Consider the following 14,522-nt stretch of genomic DNA (forward strand, 5'->3'; position numbering starts at 1 on the left):
ATCGAAGAGGAGACTAAGTGCGCATGCGGAAGCCGGTATCGAGCCTTCGGTGACTGCGAGGCGCCTGAGCTGAGATGCTCTCTTCCTTCAATCTCTACATGGATTCTCTGGGATGACCGTTAGCGGGTGGGGGAAGCGAGGCCGCAGCTCAGCCAATCTTAGAGTTGGGGAGGCAGAGATGAGAAGGGAGGGCTAAATGCAAGGCGCGCCGGGGAGGGCAAGCGAAGCATCCCCAAAGCGAAGGCCGGGACGTGAAGCGCTTGGCCAGCACCTGAGAAGCCAGGCTGGAAGTAGCCGCGGGCACACCTGCGTGGGGAGGCGGAAGGGAAAGGGGGCGGCGCGTGTAGCGGTTCTGCTTGCGGTAGTGAAGGGAGGTTCCTAGCAGGCGTCCGCCGGCAGGTAGGTTCGGGCGGGGCGAAGGCCTCAGGTCGGGGGAGCCAGAATGGGCGGGGAGGGAACGGAGATGGCCGAGCCCGGGGAGAGCCGCGAGGCTAGCGGCGAGGTTGGGGAGGAAGCCACGGTGCCAGCCCTCCAGTCCAATGGATACCTGGCCGGCAAAAAGCTGGACAACGGCGGCAGCTGCATGCCTTTGGTGACCGAGAAGGATGTGGCGGTTGGAAGAAACGCCATTTCCTTTGCTGATCTCGAGAAGTATCCAGAAGCGGAGGCGATGCTGTCTGACTGTACCGTGGGGGTGAAGCTGACCCCTCGCCTTTCCAAACGGAGGCTGGTGCTGCTGGCCGTGTTCAGCTGCTATTCGCTAGTAAATGCCTTCCAGTGGATCCAGTACAGTATATTGACCAGTGTCTTCACTCGCTACTATAATGTGACTTCTTCTGAAATTGACTGGCTCTCCATATCGTATATGGTGACATACGTGCCTCTCATATTTCCGGCCACTTGGTTGCTGGACACCCGTGGCCTCCGTCTCACTGCCTTGCTGGGATCTGGACTAAATTGCCTGGGGGCCTGGATTAAGTGTGCCAGCGTCCAGCCAAATCTCTATCTGGTCACTCTGCTGGCTCAGATTGTGTGTTCTGTAGCCCAGGTCTTCATTTTGGGCTTGCCCTCTCGCATTGCTTCTGTTTGGTTTGGACCCAAGGAAGTGTCCACTGCTTGTGCTGTAGCTGTTTTGGGCAATCAGGTGAGTGGATAAAGAGGAGAAAGTTTGTGGCAAGAGATGCATGAGGTAGGGATGTTGATAGATAGCTTGGGTGAGAAAAAATAAGTACATTTCGATTTAAGAAAAAAAAAATCTTGTTTCCATTCTTAATAGTTAGATGAGCACTGATCATGCATAACCTTGTTGGCATTGGTGATTGAAGCAATTAACTTAAATAAGCAAGGACATTTACAACTGAATAGCCTTCATATATTTAATCCAAATCCTTGCTAATTGGATTTGTATTTTCTGTCTGATGCTGTGATGTCAGTAGGGCATCATGTAAGTTTTCATGTTTCAGTTATAACCCTCTAATAATTACAGAACTAATAATCTAGAAATATGAGCATATTTCAAACAAAATATTCTCTGCAAGAGTTTTGATATTTTAATATTCAGAAAATTAGGAAAACAAATGAATATAAAATGTTATTGTAACATTCTTGCATTCTAAATATAGTTCTGCACCTTTATCCAGAAAAATCATGTCATTTAAATATAATAAATTAGAACTGTTACTAGCTGTTGACTTCCTGATGAAAAAGCAATGTTTTTCCATTTTCTTGTGATACAAACTTTCAGGTTTACGTTATTAGTTACTGTTTAAGGATATCACCAAGTATGTTGAGAGAAATCCAACACAGAATATATGTCTGGACAATCCTTTACCAAACACTGCTGAATAACTATAATGGCCATAGGAGTATTAAAAGTATTCAACTTTTCAAGAATTGGTTATTGGTTAAAACATAAGGGAGCAGGGAGAATACGCAATTTCATGTTGAAATGTGCAAATCAGTTTCTGGGATAGTTCAGTGGGGTGCTGGTGTAATATTATGTTCTAGAAATGAATAGGAAGGAAACGGAAGTATATAATTGCCATTGTAGTATGTAATTATTTTATAATGTGACTGCTGTGTCTGTAAAAAGTTTTTAAACTGAAAAAGGAGTACCTCAATTGATTAGGGGATTTTATCAATTTTTATGTTAGACAATACTACAGCATTTAAAGTTTTTTTCTTAAAAGCAGAGAAAAGGGTTTGTAAAGAGGTGTAAAACATATGATGGAAAATGTGGGCAATAAAGTTTTCTTCCTCTCAGTATCAGAACTTTGAGTCATTCATTATAAAACAGAAATGCTAAAGAAAGTATGTCACCTGATAATGCATAATTAGATATGGTGATGGTCGCAAATTTAGGTTATTTTAAAGGAGAATTAGACAGGTTGTGGGGGGAGTTGATCTGTTCATATTTGTAATTCTTGGTTGCATACTAATCCCAAAGAGTTAGATGTGAGAGCTTAAATAGAAGCTCTTGGGAAGAAACAGTAAATCAAGGCTATTGTCTTACTGTTTATGATTATGCATTTGAATGTATTTTGGACTGTTGTATGATACCATGTTGACTAGATTGACCCTATCCTAATCTAATAGATTTCTTACGCTTTCAGATTTATTCTAACACAATTTTCTTTTTATTTAATAGCTAGGCACAGCAATTGGCTTTTTATTGCCTCCAGTTTTAGTTCCAAACACATATGATGACCTGAATCTTATCGGACATAATATCAGCATAATGTTCTATGGCACAGCAGGAGTATCTACTTTCCTGTTTTTATTAACAGCTGTTGGTATGTAAAACATTTCAATCTAACAATAACAACAACAATAATAAATAGTTTATAAACTGAAGTTGAGTGATTATGGAGGAAGAAATCAATGGTTGTACCAATAGTAATACCCAAAGCTGCCTAGATACATGGAAATTTTGAACTTATTAGACCTGAATATCCTGACTTTGCAAAAAACCACTCTACTCTTAACTGCTTATATCAGGGGTGTCAAACTTGTGGCCCACAGGCCAGATGTGTCACATGCTGACCATGCCCACCCCCATTTTAATGAAGGGGAAAAAAGTCTCCATACATCATGTGACGTGACAATGCAAGTTTGACACACCTGGTCTATATACTCAAATGCTACCTTAACAGCTCTTAGGTCCTTGGTTAGGATTTGAACTGTTAAGTTTTTACTAGTCCCAGACTGTGAATTGAAATGAAGATTAACAACAACAACAACAATAATAAAAGAATTATGTCAATGTATTATAAATAACATTTTGCATTGTTTTTCCTAGAATTAGCTGTAATTACAAATTGTAACATCTATGAGAAGATAGTAAGGAAAAGTATAACGGGATGTTTAGGTTAAGAGGACTAAGAAGCAAATTGAAGGAAAAGTAAAAGAATTACCAGAATTGTACTAAAATATGACCAGAAGAATTATGAAGTTAAGATAAACAATGGAAAATACTTTAGTAACCAAGGAGGGATTGCAAAATCTGAGGTCCTATGAATATAAGAACTTGCAATACTTGATGAATGAGGAAACCTCAAGCAAAAAAAAAAAGATTGTATCTGATAGTAATGAAGAAAAAAAACCTGGTACTAGCTTTGGAAACAATATGGCATTAATGCTGTTGCTGGTCAGTAGTTCTATCAGTAGAAGTATAGAATAACACAACTATGGTGCAATTCCTTTGGCAAATTCAAGACAATGAAGTGATACATGATATTCTCAGGTTTCAACTGCTCATTAGAATGCATGGTTACGTGCATCAAAATTGGGAAAATAAATGACTTAAATTCTAGTAAGCAAGCTTCCTCATAAAAGGTTGGATGCTACAGCTTCTGACACTTAAAAATCTTGTTTGTTTTAAAAGAGCAAGTTTTACTTTCAAGGACGGGAGTAGTTCAGCTCTCTTCGTTGCCATTCTTATAATTCTCAAGATGAAGATGATGGCTATGCATCAGAGAATTTGAGGAACCTCAGTTGGGAAGGGAAGCTTTCTGGACAAAGATCCTTTGCTCATTACATATGAAAAAGTGGAATTTGTTCTGTGATATCTACAGGTAGTCCTTGACTTATGACCAAATTGAGCCCAAAATTTCAGTTGCTAAGTGAGACAGTTAAGCAAGTTTTGCCCCATTTTATGACTGCTTGGTTTCCATAGTTGTTAAATGAATTGCTTTAGTTCTTAAGTTAGTAACATGGTTATTAAGCAAATCTTTGACTTTGCTTGTCAGAAGATCTCAAGTGATCACATGACCCCAGGACACTGCAATTGTCATAAATATGGCTCAGTTGTCAGGCGGCTGAATTTTGATCACATGACCATGAGGTGTCTCAGCTGCCTCTGAACTCCCGAGCAGTTAGTCACAAAGCAGACAGTACTCTTTGATGTAGTCATGTTTCAGCTTTAATTTGAGCAGTCATGTTTCAGCTTTAATTTGAGCAAGAATGGGAAACCCGTGAAAAGCCAGCATTAGAGCTAACGCCTCTCAGTGCTTTAAATACTTGCTTTGTAAACAACCCCGGGTTAACCAACATCTGCCCCCTCCTAATACCATGCCCTCCTAATATTTGCCACCCTGCTTTTCCTTATCCTACCCCTTAATCATCCACCACTGTGCTTCTATGCTATCCAATTCCCCCTAACCTATTCCGCAGTCTCTCCCACCCCTGTGCTCCCTGCGCAGTTCCCAAACGTTGCAAACAGCCACAGTCACACAAATTCAGCCCCATGCGGTACAGGTTATTGCAGCCTCCCAGCCGCTCCGCAGCAGTTCTCTCACAGTGAAAAGTCAGGACCGCCAGGACTTCCCTCTTCCCGAGTTCCTGGGCAGCCATAGCTTGCTGATGGCTCTGGAACAAAACAGAAGGTATGCATAGCATGCTGTGGCTGCTGATGTCACCCCCTCGTGCGCCCTGCTGATGTGTCGGGCTCCAGAGCAAGTTGGAAAGCATCCGGAGCCCGACAGGTGCTGCAGTAGTCATAAGTGTGAAAAACTGTCATAAGTCACTTTCTTCAGTGCCATTGAACGGTCATTTAACAAACTTGTAAGTCAAGGCCTACCTGTACTTTTAACACATTGACTTTCAGGTTTTATGTGAACATTCTTCCTTTATTATATTGGTAATTTATTACATATGAAGGTGCATGTAAAACGGTTCCATCATGAGAAAATGTCACATACTTAATATGTTTTTGTTTTCTCCCTAGTGTTCAAGGAAAAACCCAAATATCCTCCAAGTCAGTCTCAGGCTGTTCTCCTGGATCCATCTCCAAAAGATCACTCCTATAAACAATCAATATTCAATTTGTTCAGGAATGTTCCTTTTATTCTTTTGCTGATAAGCTACGGTAAGCATTTATTTATATGTTTGTACCAAACATTGTGTTGTTTTTATAACCTGGCTTTCTTCTTGTACTTTAGTGATTCATTTGCTAAGAGATATTTATTAAATTGATATGCCACCCATCTCCCTATTGAGTTATGTAATTGCTATTATAAATTCTTATATAAATTTTTAAATTATTAATATTCATGTTAGAAACATGAAGATTAAAATTTCACATGTTAATTCTGTTATACAGATATTATTCAATTTAACCATGTACAGTGCACTCTATACATTCAATTCTGAACCTGTATTAATATTGTTGAACTTTTTTTTCTGTGGTATATAATGTTTAATTGTTCAAAAATAAGGTGATGGATTTTGAAATACAATGTCTATAATTATTTAAATATTTGTGGCACTAAAAGACAAATGTAGCAAAATTGCTTCCTCTATTTGTAGCATTTTTCAAGAAACTTCAACAGGTTTTATACCATTCATAGTGTGACAGCAGTAGTATTTGCAGCTTAGAATGTAATGTAAATTCTGAGGTTTGTCCTGATACCTTTCGGCTATTGCTGATGAAGGAGCAAGTGAGCTGTAAGAATGTGCAGTGTTGTAGCTGTGTTTATACAATTCTCTCATATGAGAATGGGGAGCTGTCACTATTCTGTATAATTTGGAATATTGTGGCAGACCTGACAAGATCAACAGTCATTCCATGCCTCTCTCTTTTGACCCCATGATTCATAGAGTCCCAGCCAAAGATTTACTGAGGAGCGGGTAAATAATGTGAAACTGGAGGTGACAAAAGTCTTGGGGCATTAGACTCTTGAGTCTAATATCATGTAGCCATAAGACCATTTGAAGCCTACTTTTTTCAGTGATTCTTCCCTGCCCCCTGCGATTTTGCCTATGGTAAAAATGATGAATGGAATTAGATTTCACTTCTACTTGTTCAGCCCTCCCCATAGTTAACTGACTGTTTGGGTATCTCCCTTTCAATGTGCTATGCAGTGCTTCTGTTTATGTCTGTCTTGATGGCAAGGAGGAGATGAGGCCATACAGGGCAAAAAGATATTCTGGGGTCCCAGGTTTCAGTTCCTTTTCAGGTAATTTAGTCTTCTGAAGAGTAACTTGTTCTGTGTTTTATGAGTTTGGCTTCGTTTAATTTCTGTAACGATGGCAATACTTTTTATTTCATTGCAGGAATTATGACTGGAGCCTTTTATTCAGTGTCAACTCTACTAAACCAAATGATATTAACTGACTATGCGGTAAGTTTTTATAGCATTTATTGAACCAAAATCAGTGCCCTGCTTGTTTTGTCATTGCAAATTCTGATTTGTACAGGAGTTAAGCATACAGTATGTGGGAGATCTGACATTAGGTAAAAGAATAATAGCTTGATACACTATCTGATTATGGATTTATTTTTACCTCAGATAAAAAGGATAAAATTTCTAGAAGGAATAAAAGATGGGCTTGTCACTCTGAGAATCATGAAAAAAATGAGCATTTCATCTTCAGATCTTTGAAAGTTCTGTCTAAAAATACTAGTTTTGTAGACTTAGGTTGCCTCTATTTCCTTATTTTTTTTAATAAATCCTTAATAAAATTGGCAATAGAATAATCTTTAATGGATATTTTTTTATAATTGGAAGACCTACCTATTTATACTACCTGAAAATGGGCTGTAAACTAAAATTATGGCTATGCATATAGTGTCCGCTCTCAGGCTGCAATATTTCTTTTACTATTGCCGTATTTTGAATTTACTTATGCTTGCTATTTGCCTACCAAAATGATTGATACATTTTACTAATTTTTTTATAGATTGAGTTTTTTGAACAAGTGAATTAGAATGAACTTGCTTATTTTCATAATTATGTAATTTCATAATTATATTACATAAAGGAAGAAGAGATAAATGCAGGTAGGATTGGCCTCACACTTGTGGTAGCTGGAATGGTTGGCTCTATTATTTGTGGCTTATGGCTGGATCATACCAAGACATACAAGTAAGTATATAAATGGGAATAGCAAATGTTTAAATGCATATGTTATGCTTTAGTTATAATATGAAGGTTGAGTAGTTTAACAGAGATCAAAAGACTGATTACAAAATATATAGGGAGCATAATTCTGTCTTTTGTTAATTAGTTGAAAGTGTGTATGTGTCAAGAGAGAATTTATGAGAGGTCCTTGGTGAACTCTGAGCTCGGTAACATCAGTATTAGTCACTGTCATTGACTAGCACTGATGATGTTGCCTAGTTTGGGTAATAAAATGTCTGCAAGAAAATGAGCTCAGAGAGCACCAAGGATCCCTTACATCAACCCTGTGCTACAAATATTCTCCTTTATTAGAATTATGTTTAACTACATTTTTGGAAAGCTTCTGGCTATAATTCATAGCTCATTTTTTTGGTTTTTGGCAAAGGACCAGAATTTCTTGGTTAGTTCTAAGTGGAATCTCTGGTTTTATCATTGCCAGGAACTTTGTGCCAAAGATCATGCCACAAGAGAAATAGAAAAAATGAGAGAAGATTGCTTGACACTCCCATTGATAATATCAGGATCATAGACATTTTGCTAAACATAACATTTTAACTAGATTTCTAAAGCATTCTGTCTTTCTTTAAAAACAGGTCATATGTACAGAAATTTCAAGCTGTTAAGAGTAAGACTGTTTTAGGTGGCAATGGTCTGTGTATCCTGCAGTCCATATTACATATCTGTACTGCCTGTGTTTCTCTAGGTTGTTACAGTTTTATAGTAATAAGCACCTTTTGCGTCTTGAAATCTGAGAAAGCTGTTTTCACACATTTTAAAATAGATAATAAAGCTAGTCCTCAGATTATATCTAGTCCAATGACTTTTCAAAGTTATTTTAAATGAGGGGTGTGTGATGACTAGTCATTGAAGTTGTGGCATAGCAGTGTTTCTACAACCATGTAATTGTGATTTGGGTGCTTGTTGTTAGCTGGCTTGCATTTATGATGGTTGCAACATCCCATCATCATTTGTGAGCTTTTCTGCCTACTTCCCACAAGCAAAGTAAGTTGCTCCTGCTCCTGCTAGGTGACAGGGCGAGTGGTACCTGATCAAACATGTGCCAAGCTGTAGCATCCCCTTCCTTACTTGCACTCACACCATGCCACAGTATCTACCTCCCACTTGCACCACAGCACCTATCCGCTACCTGTCCACACTCCATACAACTCACTGGCCTGCCAGCCTGCTTGCAAGCTATCTAAGGAAAGGCTTGTGTGAACTTCCTGCTGGCTCCCCATTGACTTTGCTTGTTGGAAGCCAGTGGGCAGTTGCAAGATGCAGTCACATGAAGTCCTTGCTTAACAACTTAATGATGGCACAGGGATTGTTAGGATTGCTATTGCTAAGCATTGCAGTCACACAGTGTCACACTTTAGGAGCACATCATAGAAGTTTACAATAGAAATTCCAGTCCCAATTACTATGCTCTGTTAGGTGGCAAAAGAAGGCAATGACAGATTGCCACTGAAAATGTACATTTTTATTTGAGCTCTGTGTAATGAACTAATAGTAAAAATGATTTGATTTTTTTTTCTACAGACAGACCACACTAGTTGTATACATCCTCTCTTTTGTTGGGATGGTCATATTTACATTCACTTTGAACTGTGGAAACCTTCTAGTTGTATTTGTGACAGGTGGAGTTCTTGGGTAAGGCTTTTTGCAATAAAATATACTGCAATGTTAATTCAGGAATATTAAATTTATATTTTGTTTCATGTAACAAAGTGCTAATTTTCTAGTGGAATATGTTTCCATCAAAGGTGGATTTTTGTAACTGGATTTTCAAATTATTGAAGTAAACTAGAAAATCCATTGTAGGTTATCCTAATAAATACTGAAGAACAATTTTGATACTAATAGTAGGAATTATTGCTAATTTGCACTTTGGCTTTTTATGTCAGTTTCTTTATGACAGGTTATCTGCCCCTTGGTTTTGAATTTGCTGTGGAAATTACATACCCAGAATCAGAAGGCACTTCATCAGGGCTTTTGAATGCTTCAGCACAGGTAATGAGGAATATTTTACTAGAGTTTTGGAGTTTTGACTTCAGATAACTTTATAACTTCAGTAATGCTGTTTTCATAAATAGGTAATTAGCAAAGATTAAGGAAACAACTTTCAGAAAGCTTTGCAGAACATAGTAATTATACAGTTTTCCTAAAGCTTGCAGCATCTCTATTGAAAATATTTAGAAAATAGTCTATAGGTTATAACAATTGCATTACTATGCAAAAAAAAATCACAAAAAAATATTTGTCCTTTGCTGAATTTGCTGAACTTATATTGGCACTGTGGAAAAATGGATTCGTGGTTACCCAGTCCATTGTAATTATTTTTTCCTCATATCTCTGTTTATGTTTGGAATCCAAAATAATACTTTTTCTTGAATAAGCTATTTTCCATTAGAATGGCAGGGTAATTCTGGGATGAGTTTCCCCCTCTCCCCCAATTGAATAAATTTGCAGACCATGAGTAGTACACTTTTAATATGAGAACACGCTGTTCTTTTCTGAAAGTAGTGTGTAAACAAAATTCCACTTATGGGACACAGTAGGAAATAAAACTGGCAGAGTTCAGGGAACTCAAGGAGAACTGGCAGAGTTAAATTCTGACATGTGTTCTTATAAACAATTACAGATATTTGGGATCGTCTTTACGTTGATCCAAGGAAAGCTTATAACAGTTTACAATCCTCATGCTGGAAATAGTTTTCTCTTTGTGTGGATGTTTATAGGTATCATTTTAACAGGTAATCACTTAACATTATATCAAATCATGTTTTTATTCTTTATAGAAAAATTGTGAATATGAAATCTGTCCAAAGGCTTAAGTCATTTTTATTTGAAACTTTTATTACCCAAAACATACACATATCTTACAAGAATAAAAACACAATGCATCATAACGGTAAAGCAAATAACAATTTGTAAACATTTTAAATATATTAACAGTAAAGGAAGAGCAATAAGAAACATGATTTTTAAGAAATATCTAAACTCAGATAATGCCTGAGGCTCTGAAAATCATTAAAGGCACACAGACTTACTTCTAAGCAGTTTCCTTTATTGTTCCTCACCTACAGACAGAAATCTCATCCAAATAAAACTAGTATCTCCTTAAAGTATACTCTTGAGAACTTCTAGGAAGGAGCTATTCTGATCCTCTTTCTCCCAACCAAACTATCTAAACTTCATTGTCTCTTGGTCCTTTGGAATTCAACTTCTCCCTTCTGGGAATCCAGACTATATTCCATCACAAATATTTGTAGAATCTGAGGGAATTGTAAATCTTAGCTTCTTATAGTAATTATATAGTAGATCCCAAAGGTAATATATTAGATTTATTTAATAGTATAACAGAATATAAAAGCAATATTGCTGCATACTTTCAACAAGCTTTGGTCATGATATTACATATCACCTAGATAGATAGATGATAGACAGACAGACAGACAGACAAGGCTTTCATTGGGAAGAATAAATTAAATTATATTGAAGAATAAAGCAACTTACTCTAGTCATTACCCTTAAATTATTTTCTTCTCTAAAGTTAGCAATAATTGAGCTTTTACCAAACTCCACGAGGATCAAACAGTGGAGGTATCTGGAGTGTCTTCTACAAATGGAAAGTTGTGGAGTAGAATGAGTTCTCAACATAACATATGTTCCAGAAAAATGTTTTCATTTAGTCGTTCAATCAGTTTGAATACTTCTTATCTACATCAGTTCTACTTTCATTGCACTACGATGGCTGCTGTTCAATCCCCATGTTATCTCGATATCATCATTCCACCCATCATCAAAATATCCTTTCCCTGATCTAGATTTGCACTTTTGATTAATATGTTTTAGTATTTACTCATATAATTATTTCTCAATTCAGAAATATCTGAAAAAGATTTCAATAAAGCAAGTATTAGATATTCTGCAGAAGACTTCTGACATTAATGTATTGGTGTCTGTAGGACAATTAACAAAGCCAAACTTAAAAAAATCACAGCGAATGTATTTGAATTGATATTTAATACTATCTCTTTTTTTTAGCTTTAATTAAATCTGATTTGCGAAGGCACAATATAAATTCAGGGATTGTAACTGTGGACATTAAATCTGTAAGTAATTTTAATCTTTATATTTATTGTTGTGATTATAAGTTTAATTCACTATCATATTGTCAGTTCTTTTGAGTAAATTTCAAAAAATATTTTTTATGAAGTTTGCAACTTTTTTTGTTTGATGTTTCAAAACCCAATGTAGTATTTGCTGTTTCTGAAGACCTTCCAGTTTATCCAATTTTTATCTCAAATCTGTCTGCAGCATATGAGGAAGAGAGACCACTGAGAAGTTGAAAGAGTGCAGGATAATATAACTATAGAAAGCATTCTCTTCCATCTGAGTTGAAACTTAACAAATATTCAATTTCCTCCTGGAAATTCAGTAGCTATCATGTTGCATATTTTAAAATGACAAACAGCACTATTTCTTGAAGTCATTACCTATTGTTTCACTATATACATATTTAAACTGCAATTATGTAACTAATTATCAGTGGGTTATGTTCCATAGACAGGGGACCTAACCCACTAATAACTCATTTTCTATATTTATATTGGGGTACATAGTGATCCCCAAAGCCAATAATTGGGTTGTTTAGTCTTAATATACAAAACAATTGCAAGTAATATGATACATTTTTGGAAAGCAAATGTTCATTTGCGTATCAAATGAATGTATATTCATTTGTGTATAAATATTAGGTATAATATGTTAATATATAAATGTATGGTAAAACTTGACTTGGAGGGTTCTAATATAGATGACAGTATGACTTATTTGCATTTAATACACATTCCTACCAATTGAACTTTTTACTAATTAATGTTAGTTCATCTCATTTTCAAAAGGATTTGGACAAAACATAGTATAGTGGTACTTTGATATTTGTTTGCTTTGAAACTCATTGAACTTGGTACTCAACACATATTGACATGAAAATTTTATCCCAGACTCATCATTTGTTCATTACTTGATGTGCAAGCTAGAACTTGTCGTTGGTTGCCTTGTGACTAACACATTATTTCTTAAGGGACATTTTTTTTGTGTACTTCTCGCCCCACTCCCCCAACAATTAACAATGAGTACTGAGGTACCACTGTATATATTTTCATTCTTCTGAATGTTTCATTGGAATTTAGGGAATACCCTCTTTTTTAAGCTCTGATAATATTCCATGCTAGCTTCTCACTAAATCTGTTTTCTAAATCTCCTATGTTCTGAATTGCCTTTTATTTCCTTGACAGATACCCATTGACAGTCCTATTGAAGATGAAAATAAAACATCAAAAAACAAGACAGAATCAAACATGAAAAATGAAAAAACACAATTGGCAGCTGTGTTATAATAAAAGAAACTTAATGGACAATCACAAGAACTATGAGCCTAAAAATTGTGCTGAATGGTAGCAGTTAGCAGTGATTGTACAACTAGATAAAGATTTGTATACACTTAATGAACATATTTTCACTTTAAAATTGTAATTTTCAACAATTGTTTTTTCAGTGATAAAATTCCCAGGAATATTCCATTTTTTATTTGGAAGTTGTGCACTTTCATAAAACATATTATGCTGTAAGTGATAAATTAGAATCTCTTTTTTCAAAATCTGTGCCACTAGCTAATCCACACTTGGAATTCTCATATAGAATGTGAGCCGTGAGTAGTTTGATATCAATTAAAACTTGGTTTTTATTTGAAATATTCAAAATTGCCCTTCCTATAGGAGGGCACTGTCTTTAGCACAATAGACAGTATAAGAAATTCATATTTTTGGATGCGTTATACTGTAAATCCTGGATTTTGCCATTTTTTTGGCTTTGAAAGAACTGTGGCTTATGAAATCTTTTTGTTATGAAACACAAATGAGTGAATGGTAAGCTCCCAATTTCCAAGAAGTATTTTATATTCTAAGTTATTGAAATGAAGGCCTTCTGAATTTTTGATCACAGAACAAGATATTCATGTTTCCTTAATTTTTTTTACATTCTGAAAATGAACATCTTTTTGTATTACATGAATCACAAGTAAGTATTGCCATATCATACAAAGGCATATGCATGTCACTGTGTTCTTTACATCACTTTGTGAATTTGTGAAAAGTAAATGTAGAAGAAAACTTCTGGCAAATAAAATATAATAAAGTAAGACAGAGCTCACAATGGACTCTATATGATTTCATTAGTTAGGAATGTGTGTAGATTTAAAATAACTCTACTACTTAACAAAAAGATTTACATGATATGGAAAATTGACTGTTTTCAGCCTATTAGTTTGACAGAAATATGACAATATTTTGTGTACACTTAAGAAGAATTACTGTATGTTTCATAAATGTTTTCATGTCCTTTGGCTTACCTGGAAGTAAATCAAAGATAAACCTTCAGATCTCTTTCACCTTTAGAAGAAGGGTGAAAGTAAATGGCTTGCTGGTTTGCTGAGTCCTCTTGTCCTGATGTTTTTATTTTACAAATGAGTACGTATGGTAATAAGTCTTCATTTTCACACAAGGAATAAATGTTGCTTCAAGGCTAACATAGTATACATACATCTGTGCCTAATCATTTATGAGGAAATCAAATCACATTTCTATCCCAGTTATCAGAAAAAAACCTAAGTCTGTCTGTCTTTAAAATTTATAGGATGTAAAGATACTTAAATTTTGCTAGATCATACCAATATTTGCAACAATTAGTATTTATCAAAATGGCCAACATATGATGGCTTTAGAAGAATTTACTGAAATAACGTGGCATTAGAAGTTACTGTTCTTTTCTGCATTCTAGTGAGACAAATGGAACAATTATCCCAAACTCCTAAATAACTATTTTGTTCAGCAATCTGCTTTTTTATCTTTCTGAATGTTGTATTTAAAGATAACGTTATTTTAGGTATTGAACAAATGAAATGTATGAAGAGTACATTTATATAATTTATTAGAACAGTTCAGTGGTTGTCTTGTGGCTAATAACTAGCTTGTTTATTTGTAATCACATTTCCATTATATGAACTCTACCCACTCAGCTGGACAACATACACAAACAACAAAATAAAACAACTGCGAA

At 35.8% G+C, this 14,522-nt stretch overlaps 1 protein-coding gene across 1 annotated transcript; it reads left to right on the top strand.

Annotated features, from left to right (window-relative positions):
• Window positions 1-64: 64 nt before the first annotated feature.
• FLVCR1 (FLVCR choline and heme transporter 1) lies at window positions 65-13,619 on the top strand. The gene is made up of 10 exons (XM_026695775.2): window positions 65-1,144; window positions 2,648-2,792; window positions 5,225-5,365; window positions 6,553-6,620; window positions 7,261-7,364; window positions 8,940-9,050; window positions 9,305-9,410; window positions 10,042-10,153; window positions 11,448-11,515; window positions 12,704-13,619. Exons 1-10 carry the CDS (start codon window positions 443-445, stop codon window positions 12,803-12,805), a joined length of 1,659 nt encoding a protein of 552 aa, XP_026551560.2. The 5' UTR covers window positions 65-442; the 3' UTR covers window positions 12,806-13,619.
• Window positions 13,620-14,522: the final 903 nt, after the last annotated feature.

This window comes from Pseudonaja textilis, chromosome 1, assembly GCF_049901715.1.
Source record: "Pseudonaja textilis isolate UNSWEBS1 chromosome 1, rPseTex1.2, whole genome shotgun sequence".
Taxonomy (NCBI): domain Eukaryota; kingdom Metazoa; phylum Chordata; class Lepidosauria; order Squamata; family Elapidae; genus Pseudonaja; species Pseudonaja textilis.